General features: G+C 46.1%; 1 protein-coding gene across 1 annotated transcript in view; it reads right to left on the bottom strand.

Annotated features, from left to right (window-relative positions):
- The window catches only part of HYDIN (HYDIN, axonemal central pair apparatus protein), a 402,001-nt gene that overhangs the window by 91,202 nt on the left and 297,078 nt on the right, over positions 1-13,721 (bottom strand). Inside the window, exons 42-48 of the mRNA XM_006860316.1 lie at positions 12,105-12,288; positions 9,490-9,631; positions 7,724-7,886; positions 5,666-6,289; positions 3,576-3,797; positions 848-1,056; positions 452-634 (exon numbers count right to left, since the gene is read on the bottom strand). Coding sequence (XP_006860378.1) covers positions 452-634; positions 848-1,056; positions 3,576-3,797; positions 5,666-6,289; positions 7,724-7,886; positions 9,490-9,631; positions 12,105-12,288 — 1,727 coding nt within the window. The remainder of the gene's footprint in view (positions 1-451; positions 635-847; positions 1,057-3,575; positions 3,798-5,665; positions 6,290-7,723; positions 7,887-9,489; positions 9,632-12,104; positions 12,289-13,721) is intronic.

The following is a 13,721-nucleotide window of genomic DNA, read 5'->3' on the forward strand; positions in this document are numbered from 1 at the left end:
TCAACAAGGGACTGCCAGAAATTCAAGCTGGATTCAGAAGAGGATGTGAAGCTAGGGATATCACTATTTGTGACACAGTGTTACCACAGCTCTTGGAAACAAATACACCTATTAACATTCTTTCTCTTGATCTGAAATCTGGTAATGTTGGGCTCCTGGCGCTCTTAGCCAACGTCTAAAGCACTGAAATCTCGCACAAGACCATCTGGGATGTTGTTCCAGTCCCCAATTTTTATAGTTGTTAAGTGCCATCAAGCTGGTTCCAACTCACAGAGACCCTGTATAGGGTTTCTGAGGAGCAGCTGGTGGGTTTGAACGGCCAGTCCAGTGCTTTTCCTACAGTGCCACACCAGGACTCCACATTATTAGTAAGAGTCAGCCCAGGCAAAGTACCATGGGGGAAATGAAAATGTACCTGTCAATCTTTTCTTTCCAAGTGAAATGTACTTACTTTGGGTTTTGGCAAATATATGGGTAAGTGCAGACACCTCGGCAGTAGAGCTGGTACTGGCGGCCAGTTCCAAGGATCTCAAAGTTAAAAGTCTGGTCAAAGTTCCCGAGATCGTTAGAGGAGAAGTGCACCCGTAGAGCCACCTCACCGTTGGCCGGTACAATCCACCGGAAATGATTCAGCCTGTGAAGAAACATGGAGGCCTTTAAAATGAGACTACTTCCTTCTAGGTGTGAGAGGCTCTAAGAGTTGCCTGGGAGAAACCCAGTCCTGCTTGGGATGGGTAATCCATAGGACCCCACAGACAGGACAGCCTCTTCCTACCTGGGGTAGTGACAGCCACCACGTCAGCTCTGGGACCCTAGCATCTCCCTCCCTGGCTTCTTGGAGGCCCACCTGATGAATTTTTCCTGGGAGTGCTGCCCTGTGAAGTTGTTCTGGTCTATGTCCGACAGGGGTGCCAGGGTCCCAGGTGTTCCCCCAGAAAGGCCCTTCCTGTTACTGGCCACGCGACGTTTGTCCTTCTGAGACTCGCGGGATGGCTCTGCTTTTTCCTTTGGTTTCTGTTTGCTCCCCTTAGATGGGGCATTCTGCTCCTCTTGAACCTTTAGGTGAAAATGAGCAGGCAATCATAAATATGCATGGGGAGGAGATCTGGATGCTTACCACATCTACAGTGTGGGCCTGGGATGCCTCACATGCAGGTGACAAATCTGCCATGGTCCCTACCTCCCATTCCCTGAGGATGAGGATGAAACCCATGAGAAAGCCTGAAGCTCCACCATAGCCCGATAGGCTTCAAGCTTTCTCAGAATTGCTAGGCCCTTGCCTACTGCTTTTTCACTTTCCCATATTTTGCTGACTTCTTCTGCTACCATCTCCTCTTTTCTACTCTTTGATTGTAGGTCTTATAACTTTTTATTTTCACCTGCCATGATTAATAACTAGTTTCCACTTATGAAAGTTTTCTGATTAATTTTTTTCTTATTATTTTTTTACCTTTTAATTTATTGATCATTTTCTAACTTTTTATTTTGGAAAACTAATGAACATGTAGTTTTAGCAGTTGTTAATGGGCATCCTATCTGTTTTATCTTTCATTTTTTTCTTCTAAACCATTGAAGGTACGTTGCGGACATGATAGTACTTTAATCCAAGAGTTACCCACTATTACAGATGCGAAGTGTGTCCCCATGGTCAAGTGGTGTCCTTTAGGCCACTTTATGGCACGCTATGCTTTTCCCTTTGTAGTTAGCAACTCTAGAATGTGTTGGAGTTCTGGCTCTGTGTGGATGTCTTGTTCACATCTTTTCACTTACTGCTTTTGATATTCACTGCTGGCCCCTAATCAACTGTCTCACTGAGGAAGTAACATAATGGTGCTTTTATAATTCTATCATTCTTTAATTTTATTTGCTACTCTTCTAGACTTGCTTTTGATGGACTAGTGTCAACTGAGGATGAACTAGAAGTTGTGTGCCGGCTGGTCGGTTCCAATTCATAGCAATGTTGTATAGGGTTTTCTGAGAGCAGCTGGTGGGTTTGAACTATCAACCTTGTGGTTACCAGTCCAGTGCTTATCCTACAATGCCACAGTGTCAACTGAGAATGAACTAGAATTCCTCCCAAAATGAGGTAAAGAATTGCCTTCCTTTTAGTGGCCACACAGTCAGCTCCTATGGTGGTCATGGATCTTCTGTATCTTTTTTATTTGGAATTTCATGGACTCTGCTCTGGTGTATCTGTTGCTAACCTCAGATGTTGATTTTTCTACTTTGTTGTAAATTGAGGTCTCTAAAGTCCTGTGCCACCTAATTTCAGTACAGGAAGGACCTATAGGTGGTTGTATTTGCTCTCTTTGCTGATGCGCATGGTTTGTAACAGAAAAATCCAAATTTTGGCCATCATTATCTTATGGGGTATGGTGCTGTGGGCTAATGAGTCAGACTGCAAAGTCATTTGAATTGCAAAGTCAGTGGTTCAAGTTCACCAGCTGCTCCTTGGAAACCCTATACAGGGTCACTATGGGTCAGAATCGACTCAACGGCACTTCATAGCAACAATATAATTTTTAATGTACACACTTTCTACATATTATAATCATATCTATTTTTCCTTTGTAACTTATTCTACTACTTTAATCTATAATTTCTTCTGTTCTATACAATACCATTTTGTTTTTAAAATATTTTAATTCAGCTGTAATCTGTTTTATGGGATTATGTAAGACAATGAGGTAAAAAGTGACGTGAGTAAAAATGTCCAGTCTTATCTTTAATCTATATTTTCTTGAGTGGAATGTGTTCCCTTAACTCTTATTTATTGATTCTGCCACACTGCCTGAATGACCATAGTTTCAGTACATATTTTAGTATCTCTTCCAAAGAGCTAGCTTTTCATATTTTTTCTTGCAGATGGACTTCAAAGGAATTTTATAAGATTCCTTAAACTACCCCATGAGGATCAGAAAAGTTGAGAAGGGACAGCCAGTCATTTTAAGTCCATCTCTGGAAGTTTCTGCAAGATCCTCAGGGAAGATCTCCAAGGCCAGGGGAGTTCTGGGGAAAACCCACCTCTGGGAACTTGATAAAACCAAACAACAAAACCCAGTACCATGGAGTCGATTCTGACTCACAGTGACCCTGGAGGAAAGAGAAGTGTCCCACAGTGCCATAGGGCTTCTTATAAAGCTAGAAATCTTTATACAGGAGCACAACCACCACATCTGTCTCTAACAGAGTGGCTGGTGGGTTTGAACCACTGACCTTTTGATTAGCAGAGAAGTGCTTAAACACTTGCAGCACTAGAGCTCCTGGGAGCACGATAACCCCAAACCAACTGCCAGTAAGTCAATTCCCACTCATAGCAACCCTACACAGGGTTTCTGAGACCACAAATCTTTAAGGGCGCAGACAGCTTTCTCTTTATCCCGTGGAGGGGGCTGGTGGGTTTGAACTGCAGGCCTTGTAGTCAGCAACCCAATGCCTAACCTACAGCACCACCAGAGCTTCTGTGAGCATGGTTCTTGCCCTCCATTAGGCTATTTATGGCCTCACGGAGGTGGCCTTCCCTCCCTGCCCACCGAAGGCCTGCCAGGCAGGAGAAGAAGCCGCTGGCGCTTTACCTTTGAGGTGACCGAGAGGGTCAGGAGCTCGCCTTCTGCCTCCAGTTCTTTTTTATCCTCCATCATGGAAAGATCCTCTGATTGTGGGGTCACAAACACGAAATGCTTCAGGATGTCCGTTGGGGCCAAAGACAGACGCTTCATAGGGTAGGGGATTATTGAGAACAAGGTCGGAGGCGGGATGGGTGGTCCAGAGGAACCCAGGCCAAGGATGTCTAGGATCTAAAGGAAAAGGTCATCGTGTTAATTCTTTGTGTGGAGCGCAGGGTAACCCCAGCAGCCCCAGTGTGAGCACTGGGTGGTATTTCAGGCCTCCCTAAGACTTTCCTTCAGCATTCTTGGGAGACACCACTGCACAGACCTTGATATAGCTTGATCTTAGGGACCTTGATATAGCTCTCAGGGTCTTACCAGACTTTAGCCCCCAGGCAGGGCTGGACATTCCTGCTAAGGGCTTTGGGTTACCCATGTCTCTCTTAGGATACTTAACTGCGTCTGTTTAATTGCCTGTCTTTGCAAACAGACTATAAATCTCATTAGGATAGAAACACATGACCTAGTGTATAGCAGGCACTCAACAAATCTCCACTGAATTTAGAGACCAGTTCCTAAGATTCTACTACGTATAGTTAATTCCATCTATTTTCAGTTTCCATGTTCAGTTTTCTTTAAATGTGCTTTTATTCCTAAGGTGAAAGAAAATTAAGATTGGAGCAGATAAAAACAGTAAAGAAAAAAGTAAGAGTTCTGGGATGGGGCAGGAAGTGGATAAAATGAGAGATGTCAACAAGAATCTTAACAGAGAGAAGGTTTATCCCTACAACATTATCTCATCCTGTTCCTATACACAATGAATGGGCCTTCCCCAAAGCATGTGGCCTGAGAATCTAGTAAGTACTTCCTCCCAGCATACACAGACCTTGATTTAACTGCTGTCATCACCGCAGTAAATGGGATTGCCCACCAGAGAGCTTATTCTCTGGAGCAAGTGGCTTTTTAGACTGTACAGGTTAACTATCTTCCTATAGTCCCATGTTTCTGAAGTAAGATCCATTCTGTGGGTCTGGCCAGGGAACAGATTACTTGACTAACTTGTGGCTACAGTTACATCCCAAGATTGTCACTGAGGAAGGGGATGAATCATCTGTACCAGTTACTGAATTATCAGAGCCAGGGAGCTCGTCAAGCAATGGAGCCAGCCTATGCTTGGAATATGGAGAGCATAAAGCAAGGTAAGAAGATGCCCTTGGCTATGAGACTAAGAGTATGAAACAAAAGAAGAAGATGTTCTTGGCTGCAATACTTTTTCAAAAACCACATTTCAGCAAAAAATAATGACCACAACAATTGCTTCTAAGGCTGCTCTGTTCTGAGACAAAATCATGAAATGAGTAGACCTGGTATTGTGCCCTCCGATTACTTTGCCCTCTTTGGTCCTGACATGGAAGCACTATGGCAAACTGTTGTGGAGCCACATCAAGATACCAACCTCTATCTGCCATGTAGCCCAGCCGCTCAGGCTCTATGTCCTGCTTTATAATGCGGTACCTAGTTTCTGATAAATGAAAGAAAGCAGGGCTTCAGCAAACGGTGGCCTAGGGGCCAGATCGGGCCTGCTTTTATAAATAAAGTTTTTTTGAAATGTAGCCATGCCCATTTGCGTACCTATTACTGCCAAAGGTGATTTTTGGATCTGTAACACTTCTGTTTATACGAACAAGTTATGGAGCAGTCTAATTTCTGTCATTGTGGGAGGCTCATTGGAAAAAAGTTTTAGAGTGAACGAGTCTCTTGCTTCATCACAAAGCATACCGCCTTGCCAATCCCCAGTTACATCCTAGTATTGCTGATATTAAAAATCACATGCATATGTGATTAGAGGGAATAAATTAGGTCTGTGGAACTTTCTTTGTCTTTCTGTCAGGTAGAAAGAGGTTCCTTTAGCTATTGCTGCCCTATATCTAAGGGGGCATTGAAAGGTGAAGGGAATTCGAGGGAAGTGGATCTTACTTAGGTAGAAAGGTTATGATGATAAACATAGCACCTGCCCCTTGATTTGTTACCTGGACACCTGGAGAAAAAGCCTATACCTGCTCTCCTTTGGGAAGCCTGTCGTTCTCCAGGGCCTGCTTCCAATTTAAGCCTTCGAAATCTGGAGTCTGGATGCTTATGAAGGGCACGCCTAAGTCCTTCTTCCCCTCATGGTCCTCGTCCCAGTCTCCCTCTCCATCACTGCGCTCCTCCATTGCCCTCAGCTTCTCCAGCCGCTCCCTCTCGGCCTTCTCCCGCTCCAGGCGCTCTTTCTCTGCTCGCTCCTTCTCCAGGCGCTCCCTCTCCCGGTCCTTGCGGCCTCGGCGCCCACCAGACGGGACCTGGCGCTGGTCATCTTGCTCATGGGGCACCTCTTCAGTCCCAGTGTGAGGCAGCTGGATGCCTTGCTTCCGGTCCCAGCACATGAGGATGCTTTGGATATCCTTTAAAATCAGCTCGTAGTTCTTGAACTTCTGGACCAAGTTCTTGTCCAAGTCCTTCAGGAGGAGGTCCGTTTCGCTTTCCTCTTCCTGGATGAGAGAACACCCCAAGAAATTGAGATCTGTCATTTGATTCTTTCTCTTCTTGTTTAGTTCGTCCTTCTCAGACATTCCTTGCTCCCTAACAGATACTTTCCTTTCTAGTGCCTCCAACTTCACCTCCAGTTTGGAAAAAGTTGGAACCTAGGAAGCAAAACACATAAACACAGTTCTTTAAGGGAGAAGACACCAGCTAGGGAGTAGGCATGAGAGTATTCTGTTTCACTTCTTACGCTTACTAGGCTTGCACCTAAGAATTGTCCTGGAAGCCTTGATTAAAACACCCATTTCGTGGCCCTTCTGTTATAGAGATGGATGAGGCCTGATACTGCATTTTCAAACAGCACAGATGAGGCTGATGTGCACTCCTGGCCAAGAGCCCCATGCTGAAGGGTCAACAGGAAATGACCACAAACACGATCACTTTGGCACGTGCTTTCAGGTGCCTTGGAATTGGCCATAGAGTACACTGGTCCAACCACAGCTGTACTGACCTGGGTGAGGACTTACCCTCTCTCGGCCTCACCTGAATAACAGGGGTTGTTGTTGTTAAGTGCTGTTGAGTCAATTCCGACCCATAGCAACTCTGTAGAGGGTTTCTGAGAAGTGACTGGTGAGTTTGAACCGCAAATCTTGTGATTCATACCAACTTTGTAGTCTAGTGCATAAGCCTCTCCACGCTATGATAGAGAACATAAGGTGGAATAGGAGAAGGAGTAGGGTAAGGGACAAGCCAACCTTGTGTCATCCCTGTCATTCAGGCCACCAATTCTGAAGCTGGTCTGAATGTCAGGAGGCAAGCAGCTGTCACAGGAATTGAGTTTGAGTGAATACGCCTCTGGGCTGTCCTGGTGATATGTGATCAATAGAATGAATTGGACTTCGTATCATCAAAGAACGACCCCCAAAGCTCTGGCAACTGGAGATTTCATCCAGGGCTGGGTAATTCAGGATCCACAAAGCGAGTTCCAAGGGATAATGGGAAAAAGAAGAATTTCTCCATGCATCCCTCTGTGTCCAACTAGTTAAATAAATACCTACATATAAATGCCTAGAACACAGCCTAATTATAAACTCCAGTTTGTCCCCACCAATACCCACCATGTATATAACCTGTGAAACTGGATTGCTCACCACAAGTTTGGCAGTTCAAACCCACCAACTGCTCCTTAGCAACCTATAGAGGGCCTCTATGAATTGGAACCGACTCAATGGCACTTAACAGCAAACAACAGGGTTGCAGCATGGTGCACAAGACAGGGCAGGACTCTCCTCAGACATGACCAGGTGAGGTCTTGGAACTGTGATGTCATCTCTCTGAACCTCAGATGAGTAAGAGCATGCCTACCTCGTAGGGTGGCTGGGATGGAGAAATGACTTAAATACTCAGGAACAGTACAACGCTAGCCTACAGTGAGTGTTCAGCATGTGTCGGTTCCTTTCCTCCTATCTTCAGCTCGTCCTCAAGACCCACACATCACTAGGTCAGGTTTCTGGAGGGGAAACAGGCTGGACTGACCAGCTGGTTGCCCTGCTTCTGTCTCCTGGGTGGGGTCAGGATAAAGTGAGGGCTGCTACCTGCCGGCTTGCGGCCTGAGATTTCTTCAGTGGGGCCTCTTCCTTTATGGGGCCCTGTTTGGGTTTTTTAATCCTCCGTTTCAGCTCATCTTCTTCTCGCTGCCGCTCTAGCTCCTGCTGCAGCTTCTTTTCTTGCATCTCTCTCACCAGTCTCTCCAGCTCCCTTCATCAAACCAGGAAAGAAAATAGGAGTTCAGAGACCCTCCTGCCTGAGACCCTTCCCAGCCCTGGCTTGTCAGGTTGAGGGATTCTGGGCAGAGCTGTGTATAAAAGGCAAGAAAGAGGCAAAGAGATAGATACATAGATAAAAGAAAGATGGATAGGTAAGATAGATAAAAACACCTTTAAAGTGAACAGTAACACTCCTAAGGAATGTATTCTTAAGAACAATCAACAAATGAAACCAAAAAGAGAGCATCTGCCCAAAAACAAAGTTCAGAAGGCTGGAAGTGACAGGGAAGGAGAATGACAAAGCAGGGCACCCAGAGAGGAAACAGGAAGTGTGTTGTCATATTGAGGGAGAGAGAGGCAAGGCCGGGCATAAGCTTGATGCCAGTAACTTTTAAAAGCAGCTTTCAAAGATTTTTCTGGAATCAGTACTGAAGAAGCCAGCCTGTTACTCTTTACGTGTTGATGATGGGACACTGTGATCTCAGCAGCAGTCCCTGCTGTGGCCAGCTTGGAGCCACAGTGCTGTCTGGTCCAGCCCACTCCTCCCTTCCTGCAGTAGGTCCAGCTGGGTCTGCCCCTGCTGAAAATGGCAGAGCAGGCACCACGGCCAGCTGTGCACTACAGACGAGCGGGGCGGGGACAGCATTTCTGAACACATGTCCATCCCCTGAAGCCCACTGCCCACACCATTACTTCGGGGGAGGGGACACAAGTCATTGCTTGGCTCTGAAGTTCAAATTCATGTTTTCCAACCCCATGTGACACTATCACCTTAAAACAAACACCTGGGAGAGAAAATACAGTGTTTCCCACCCCAAGTATATTTTGACATAGGCTGGGATCACGCCCCAAGAGGGTCCAGTGAGGGACGGAGCAAGCAGTGAGCCTGCCTAGGCTCTACCGTGAACTGCTCAGGCCGCTAGGCCCCAGGGGACTGGAAGCACTGCCAAAGGCCCAGATGGGGCTGGGGAAGGGGTGAGGCATCTGAATTTTGGTGAGCAGTTGTATGCCCATGTCGAGGGTACACAGGAGGCAGTAAGGTAGTGAGGACAAAAGCTGCTCAGCCACACTTGCAGTGCAGCCAGTGGGCCAAAGACAGCCCAGGGGACGGCCACCATCAATGTTCCACGAGCTTCCCCTGGAGACAATGAGGAAAAGGAGAAATACACAGAGCAGCAGAGGAGGGGGGCTGTGGGACACCCGGAGAAGGTAGGGGTGTGTAGGACACTCTGAGAAGGTAAGGGGGTGTGTGGGACACTCTGAGAAGGTAAGGGGGGGTGCGTGGGACACCCTGAGAAGGTGAGGAGGTGGGGGCTGTGGGACACCCTGAGAAGGTGAGGAGGGGGGCTGTGTGGGACACCCTGAGAAGGTGGGGGCTGTGGGACACCTGGAGAAGGTGAGGAGGTGGGGGCTGTGGGACACCCTGAGAAGGTGAGAAGGTGGGGGCTGTGGGACACCCTGAGAAGGTGACTGGGTTGGATGTTTTCTCGATCTCCTGCAGCTCACAAAGCCCTCCTGCTATAGGGCCTGGAGCTGAAAATGCCCAGGCCTTGGAAGGGGTATACTGCCCCACATGGGTCCCCCGGGGTTCAGACCTCTTCTTCCTTTCTCGGAGAGCTCGCTGAACCTCTCTATCGAACGCGATTTTCTCCTCCTCCGTCAGGGCGTCATACTCCTCCTCATCCATGTTCTGAAGCCTCTCCTTCTCTTTCAGAAGCATCTCCCTGTGTTTGAGGTCTGGTGGGGGGACAGAAACAAGAAGGTGAGAAGGTACCACTTCCCCACTGACTTAATGCTTCCTCTAGCCATGGAGGCTGAGGACCTGTGATCCCAATGGTCAGCGGGCATCTCAGATTCCTTCATTTATGCAGTTCCAAATTCTGATCATACCTGTGTTACACAGAATAAGAGACCTCAATGACATCATGTCCCAATCTCTAGAACCTTTCTGTCACCTTACTTGGCCACAAGCCAAGGAACATGGGTGGCTTGTTGTTATTGTTAAGCGCTGTTGAGTCAGTTCTGACTCATAGCAACCCTGTATAGGGTTTCCAAGCAGCGGCAGGTGGGTGTGAACCAATATCCTTGCTGCTTACAGTCCAGAGCTTATCCTATAGTGCCACACCAGGTGACCTGTAGAAGGTGGAAAAAAAAGGGAACAGATCCCCCCCTTAGAACCTCTGGCAGGAACACAGCCCTACTGACAACTTGATTTTAGTACCTCTAACCTCCAGAACTTGTGTTGTTTTAAGTTATCAAGTTTGTAGCAATTTGTTATAGTAGTGATAGGAAACTAACACCCCACCTACCTACTTCACTCATGATGAGCACACATCACTGAAGTGCTCCTAACAGGGAGAATCCCCTCCGAGCTTTGTGGATTCCAGGCCCAGGCAGACAGGCTTCACACTCGGTTTACACATCACCAGCACAACAATCTTACCTTACGTCATCATAGTAGGTGTGAGGTTTGCTCCCAGGGTCCTACATTTCAGCTCTTTCTCTGTCACTTTCTAATAGATAATAACAGGCAAGACTAGAAATCCCTCCCTCCTAAGGCTGTTGTGAGGATTAAATAAATGATAGTAGAAAGCATTTAGCACAATGACTGGAACATTCAAAAAAGTTCAACAGACATGCAATTTCAGTATTAAATGGTGCTGCTGTACACTGGCTTAGGACTTCCTCAAATGTCGATCATTTAGGGAACAGGACCCCATGATTCAAAAGTGAGAAGCTCATTCAATGATGATTGAGAACATGAAAAGTGATCATTTCTTTCAAGTTGATTATTATGGGAAAGACTTTCTGGAAAGATAGGAAGCTGGAGGATACCTGGGCATTGTGAGAAAACATCCGGGCTTGTGTAGATTGTGCCAGGAGAGAGAGGGAAGCCCAAGTGAGGAAAGGTGGTGGTGGGGAGACTTCTCAGAGCTGGACCCTGCCTCTCAGGGACAGTGTTACCAGCAGTCGAACCCCATTCTCCTGAGGGGTAAGATTTGCTGAGTTGATTTCTAACTGCATTGGAAACTTAAACCAACATTACTGTGTATATGTGTTTTCCAATCCTGAAATGGCTTTCCAAGCCACTGGTATAATGAGAGAGAAAGCACAGGCTTTCTGAGTTACACAGACCAGGCTCCCCTGCTGATTTTCTGTGATACCTTTAAGACTTACCTTCTTTATCTGTAAAATGGGGACAATGATCTTCAACAGGTTACTGTGAAGACTTAACGACTCAAAGTGTACAAACTGAAGGGACACTGCCTGGCGCACAGCAGACTCTTTTAAGACGTACAAGTTGTTTCTGAACATGTGATCAGTGACTCTAGTTTTATAAGAAATTAGGGTTTTAAAATGGTTCAATCATGGCTGATCAAATGAAACTGGAGTGGATCTGAATTTTTTTTTTAAATGTGGGTGTCCTGGAATGATAACTAGACTGGGAGAAATTACGGATAGATACCCTGCTAGAACTTAGTCTCCCTCTTAAGAAATAAAGCAGTGTGTATGTTGCATAGCAACAGAATCTCTTGTCCGGCAGTCAGAAACAGTGGTGCCCAGCTTAGAGATGGGCTTTGATTGTGTGTCGCTCTCCACAGTCCTGACAACAATCTAGTCTCTCGGATCAGCTCCTGAAAGAACTCACTATCTCTCTCCCAACTCTCCCATCCCAAAGTTCTGACCCATATTTTTTTTTCCTGTTCCGGTCCATGCACATTTTACAAATGTGGATCTGTTCTAATTTCATGGCACTGGTCATGACTGAACTGGTTTGAACTGGTTGAAAGCCCTGGAGGAGACATATTTGTGGTTTAGACAAAGGCCACAAGAACATCGAGCACCTGAGTCAGGATGGGCCTTGTGATATGTTCTACTAGGGCTGATAATTACAGACGACGTAATGGGGTGCAGTGTGACTTCAGGGGAAAGAGGCATGCCTTTGCTTTTAGAAGAGTGGGGTTCATTCCTTCACGATGTAACATTTCAACAGCCTACTTAGCTCTCAGGTTCCTCACATGCCATGGAGAAACATGAGGCCTGTCCGACACACAGGGTGGTGGTGGGCACCAAGGACACAGTGACTGTGAAAGTTTCATCTAAGACCAGTGGATTACCACATTGAGGCATTTTCAAAGTTGAAAGCTCTGTTCAAAGGGAAGACCAGTTAGGGCTTGGGAGGACAGCCAAGGAAGGTCTGGGGTCTTGCCTTCTTGCTCCTTTTTAGCTTTCTCCCGGGCTTTCATGGCTGTGTAATCCTGGGCCATGTTGATGACGTAGATGTGCTCCCTGTTGCCGATGGCTTTCAGCAGGCAGAGGAGAGCTGAAGTCCCATTTCGAGCAAAGAGTGTCTCAAGGCTATCGAACACCACCCCTCGGTAGCAGTCACTCAGCTGAAACCAGAGACAACAAAGACAGTTATCACCTCTTCTCGAGGGAGAAGGGGTTCTTTGGGTGGGGCTTTTACTGGTGCTGCAATGGGTTATGGGGACCTATGGGCCTGATGAAAATACCATTAAAATGCTCTTTGTGGGCTAAAGGTACAGGGAAGAAGAGGCACAGGAAAGATGTTCCCTGGCACAGACAGATGGGCAGCAAGAGAAAGAGTAATAGGATGGGCCATTTGTATTTTTCTTAGTGGCCTTGCTGCCTGGGAGCACAGTGGTTTTGATAATACGTATGAACCACTGAACAATAATCCCTGTGGTACTGTAATGTTACTAACAATGTAGTCAATATTTGGGTGACCACTGGTTTAGAAACCGATTGTTACCAGTTTTTGATGGGACAAAGAGCTCGTGTCAGAATGTAAATGGACAATATTACTAAACACATTATTTAATTTAGCTGACATTTGCTTTGCAACAAGGCTATCTCAATGAAGGCAGTGGGGTGGTGCAAACCCTTTATATCATCGAGAACAGCACTACGAATAGTACAGCTCTATTCACTGCACTGCTAACTGCGACATCAGCAGTTCAAACTCAACAGCTGCTCCTCGGAAACCCTGCACAGGGTTGCTATGAGTTGGAACTGACTCGACGGCATTTAACAACAACAACAATATGGGTTTACTTTAGACTTGGCAAGTGTTTCCTAACCTTGAATCAGTGGAAACATTGGCACAGTAACTGGAAAACCTTGCTACAGTCAGTAAGTGATATTTATCACCTTTACTATCCAAATGGAGTCCTGGTGTGGCGCTGTGGGTTAATGCACTGGATTGATAGATCGGTGATTCAAGCTCACCAGCCAAGTTTTCCTTGGAAATCCTATATAGGATTGCTATGAGTCAGAAATGACTCGATGGAGCAACAACAACAAATTTATATACATATACATACAGGTGTGTGTGTGTAAAAGCAGATTATGTAAAACACAGTTGGTTTTGTTGAGCGCCATCAAGTCGAAGGCACTTTGCAGCAACAACTATCCAAATGCAATGGAAACCATTTCTCATAATGATGTTCCTTCTCTCCTGGAAGTCACAGGCCTAATATTGTCATATTCCAGTAGGCAATCCATATTGTGGCCCATTAGGAAAAACGAAAGCAACTCTCGGACCTGGGGGACAAGTTAGTTCTGTAAACCATGAACAACAGGTCTGAGCAGTGCCCTTCTAAATTCTGTTGATCTTCTTTCATCATGTGTTGTTAAGAGCTCTCGAGTCCGTTCTGATAATTAGTAACCCTGTAGAGGGTTTCTGAGGAGCGGTTGGTGGGTCAGAACCGCTGACCTTGTGGTTTAACAGTCCAGTGCTTATCTTACAGTGCCACACCAGGATTCCATCAGTTGTAAAGCATGCATTTAAACATTAAAAGAATAA

This window comes from Chrysochloris asiatica, unplaced genomic scaffold (genome assembly GCF_000296735.1).
Source record: "Chrysochloris asiatica unplaced genomic scaffold, ChrAsi1.0 scaffold00037, whole genome shotgun sequence".
NCBI lineage: Eukaryota > Metazoa > Chordata > Mammalia > Afrosoricida > Chrysochloridae > Chrysochloris > Chrysochloris asiatica.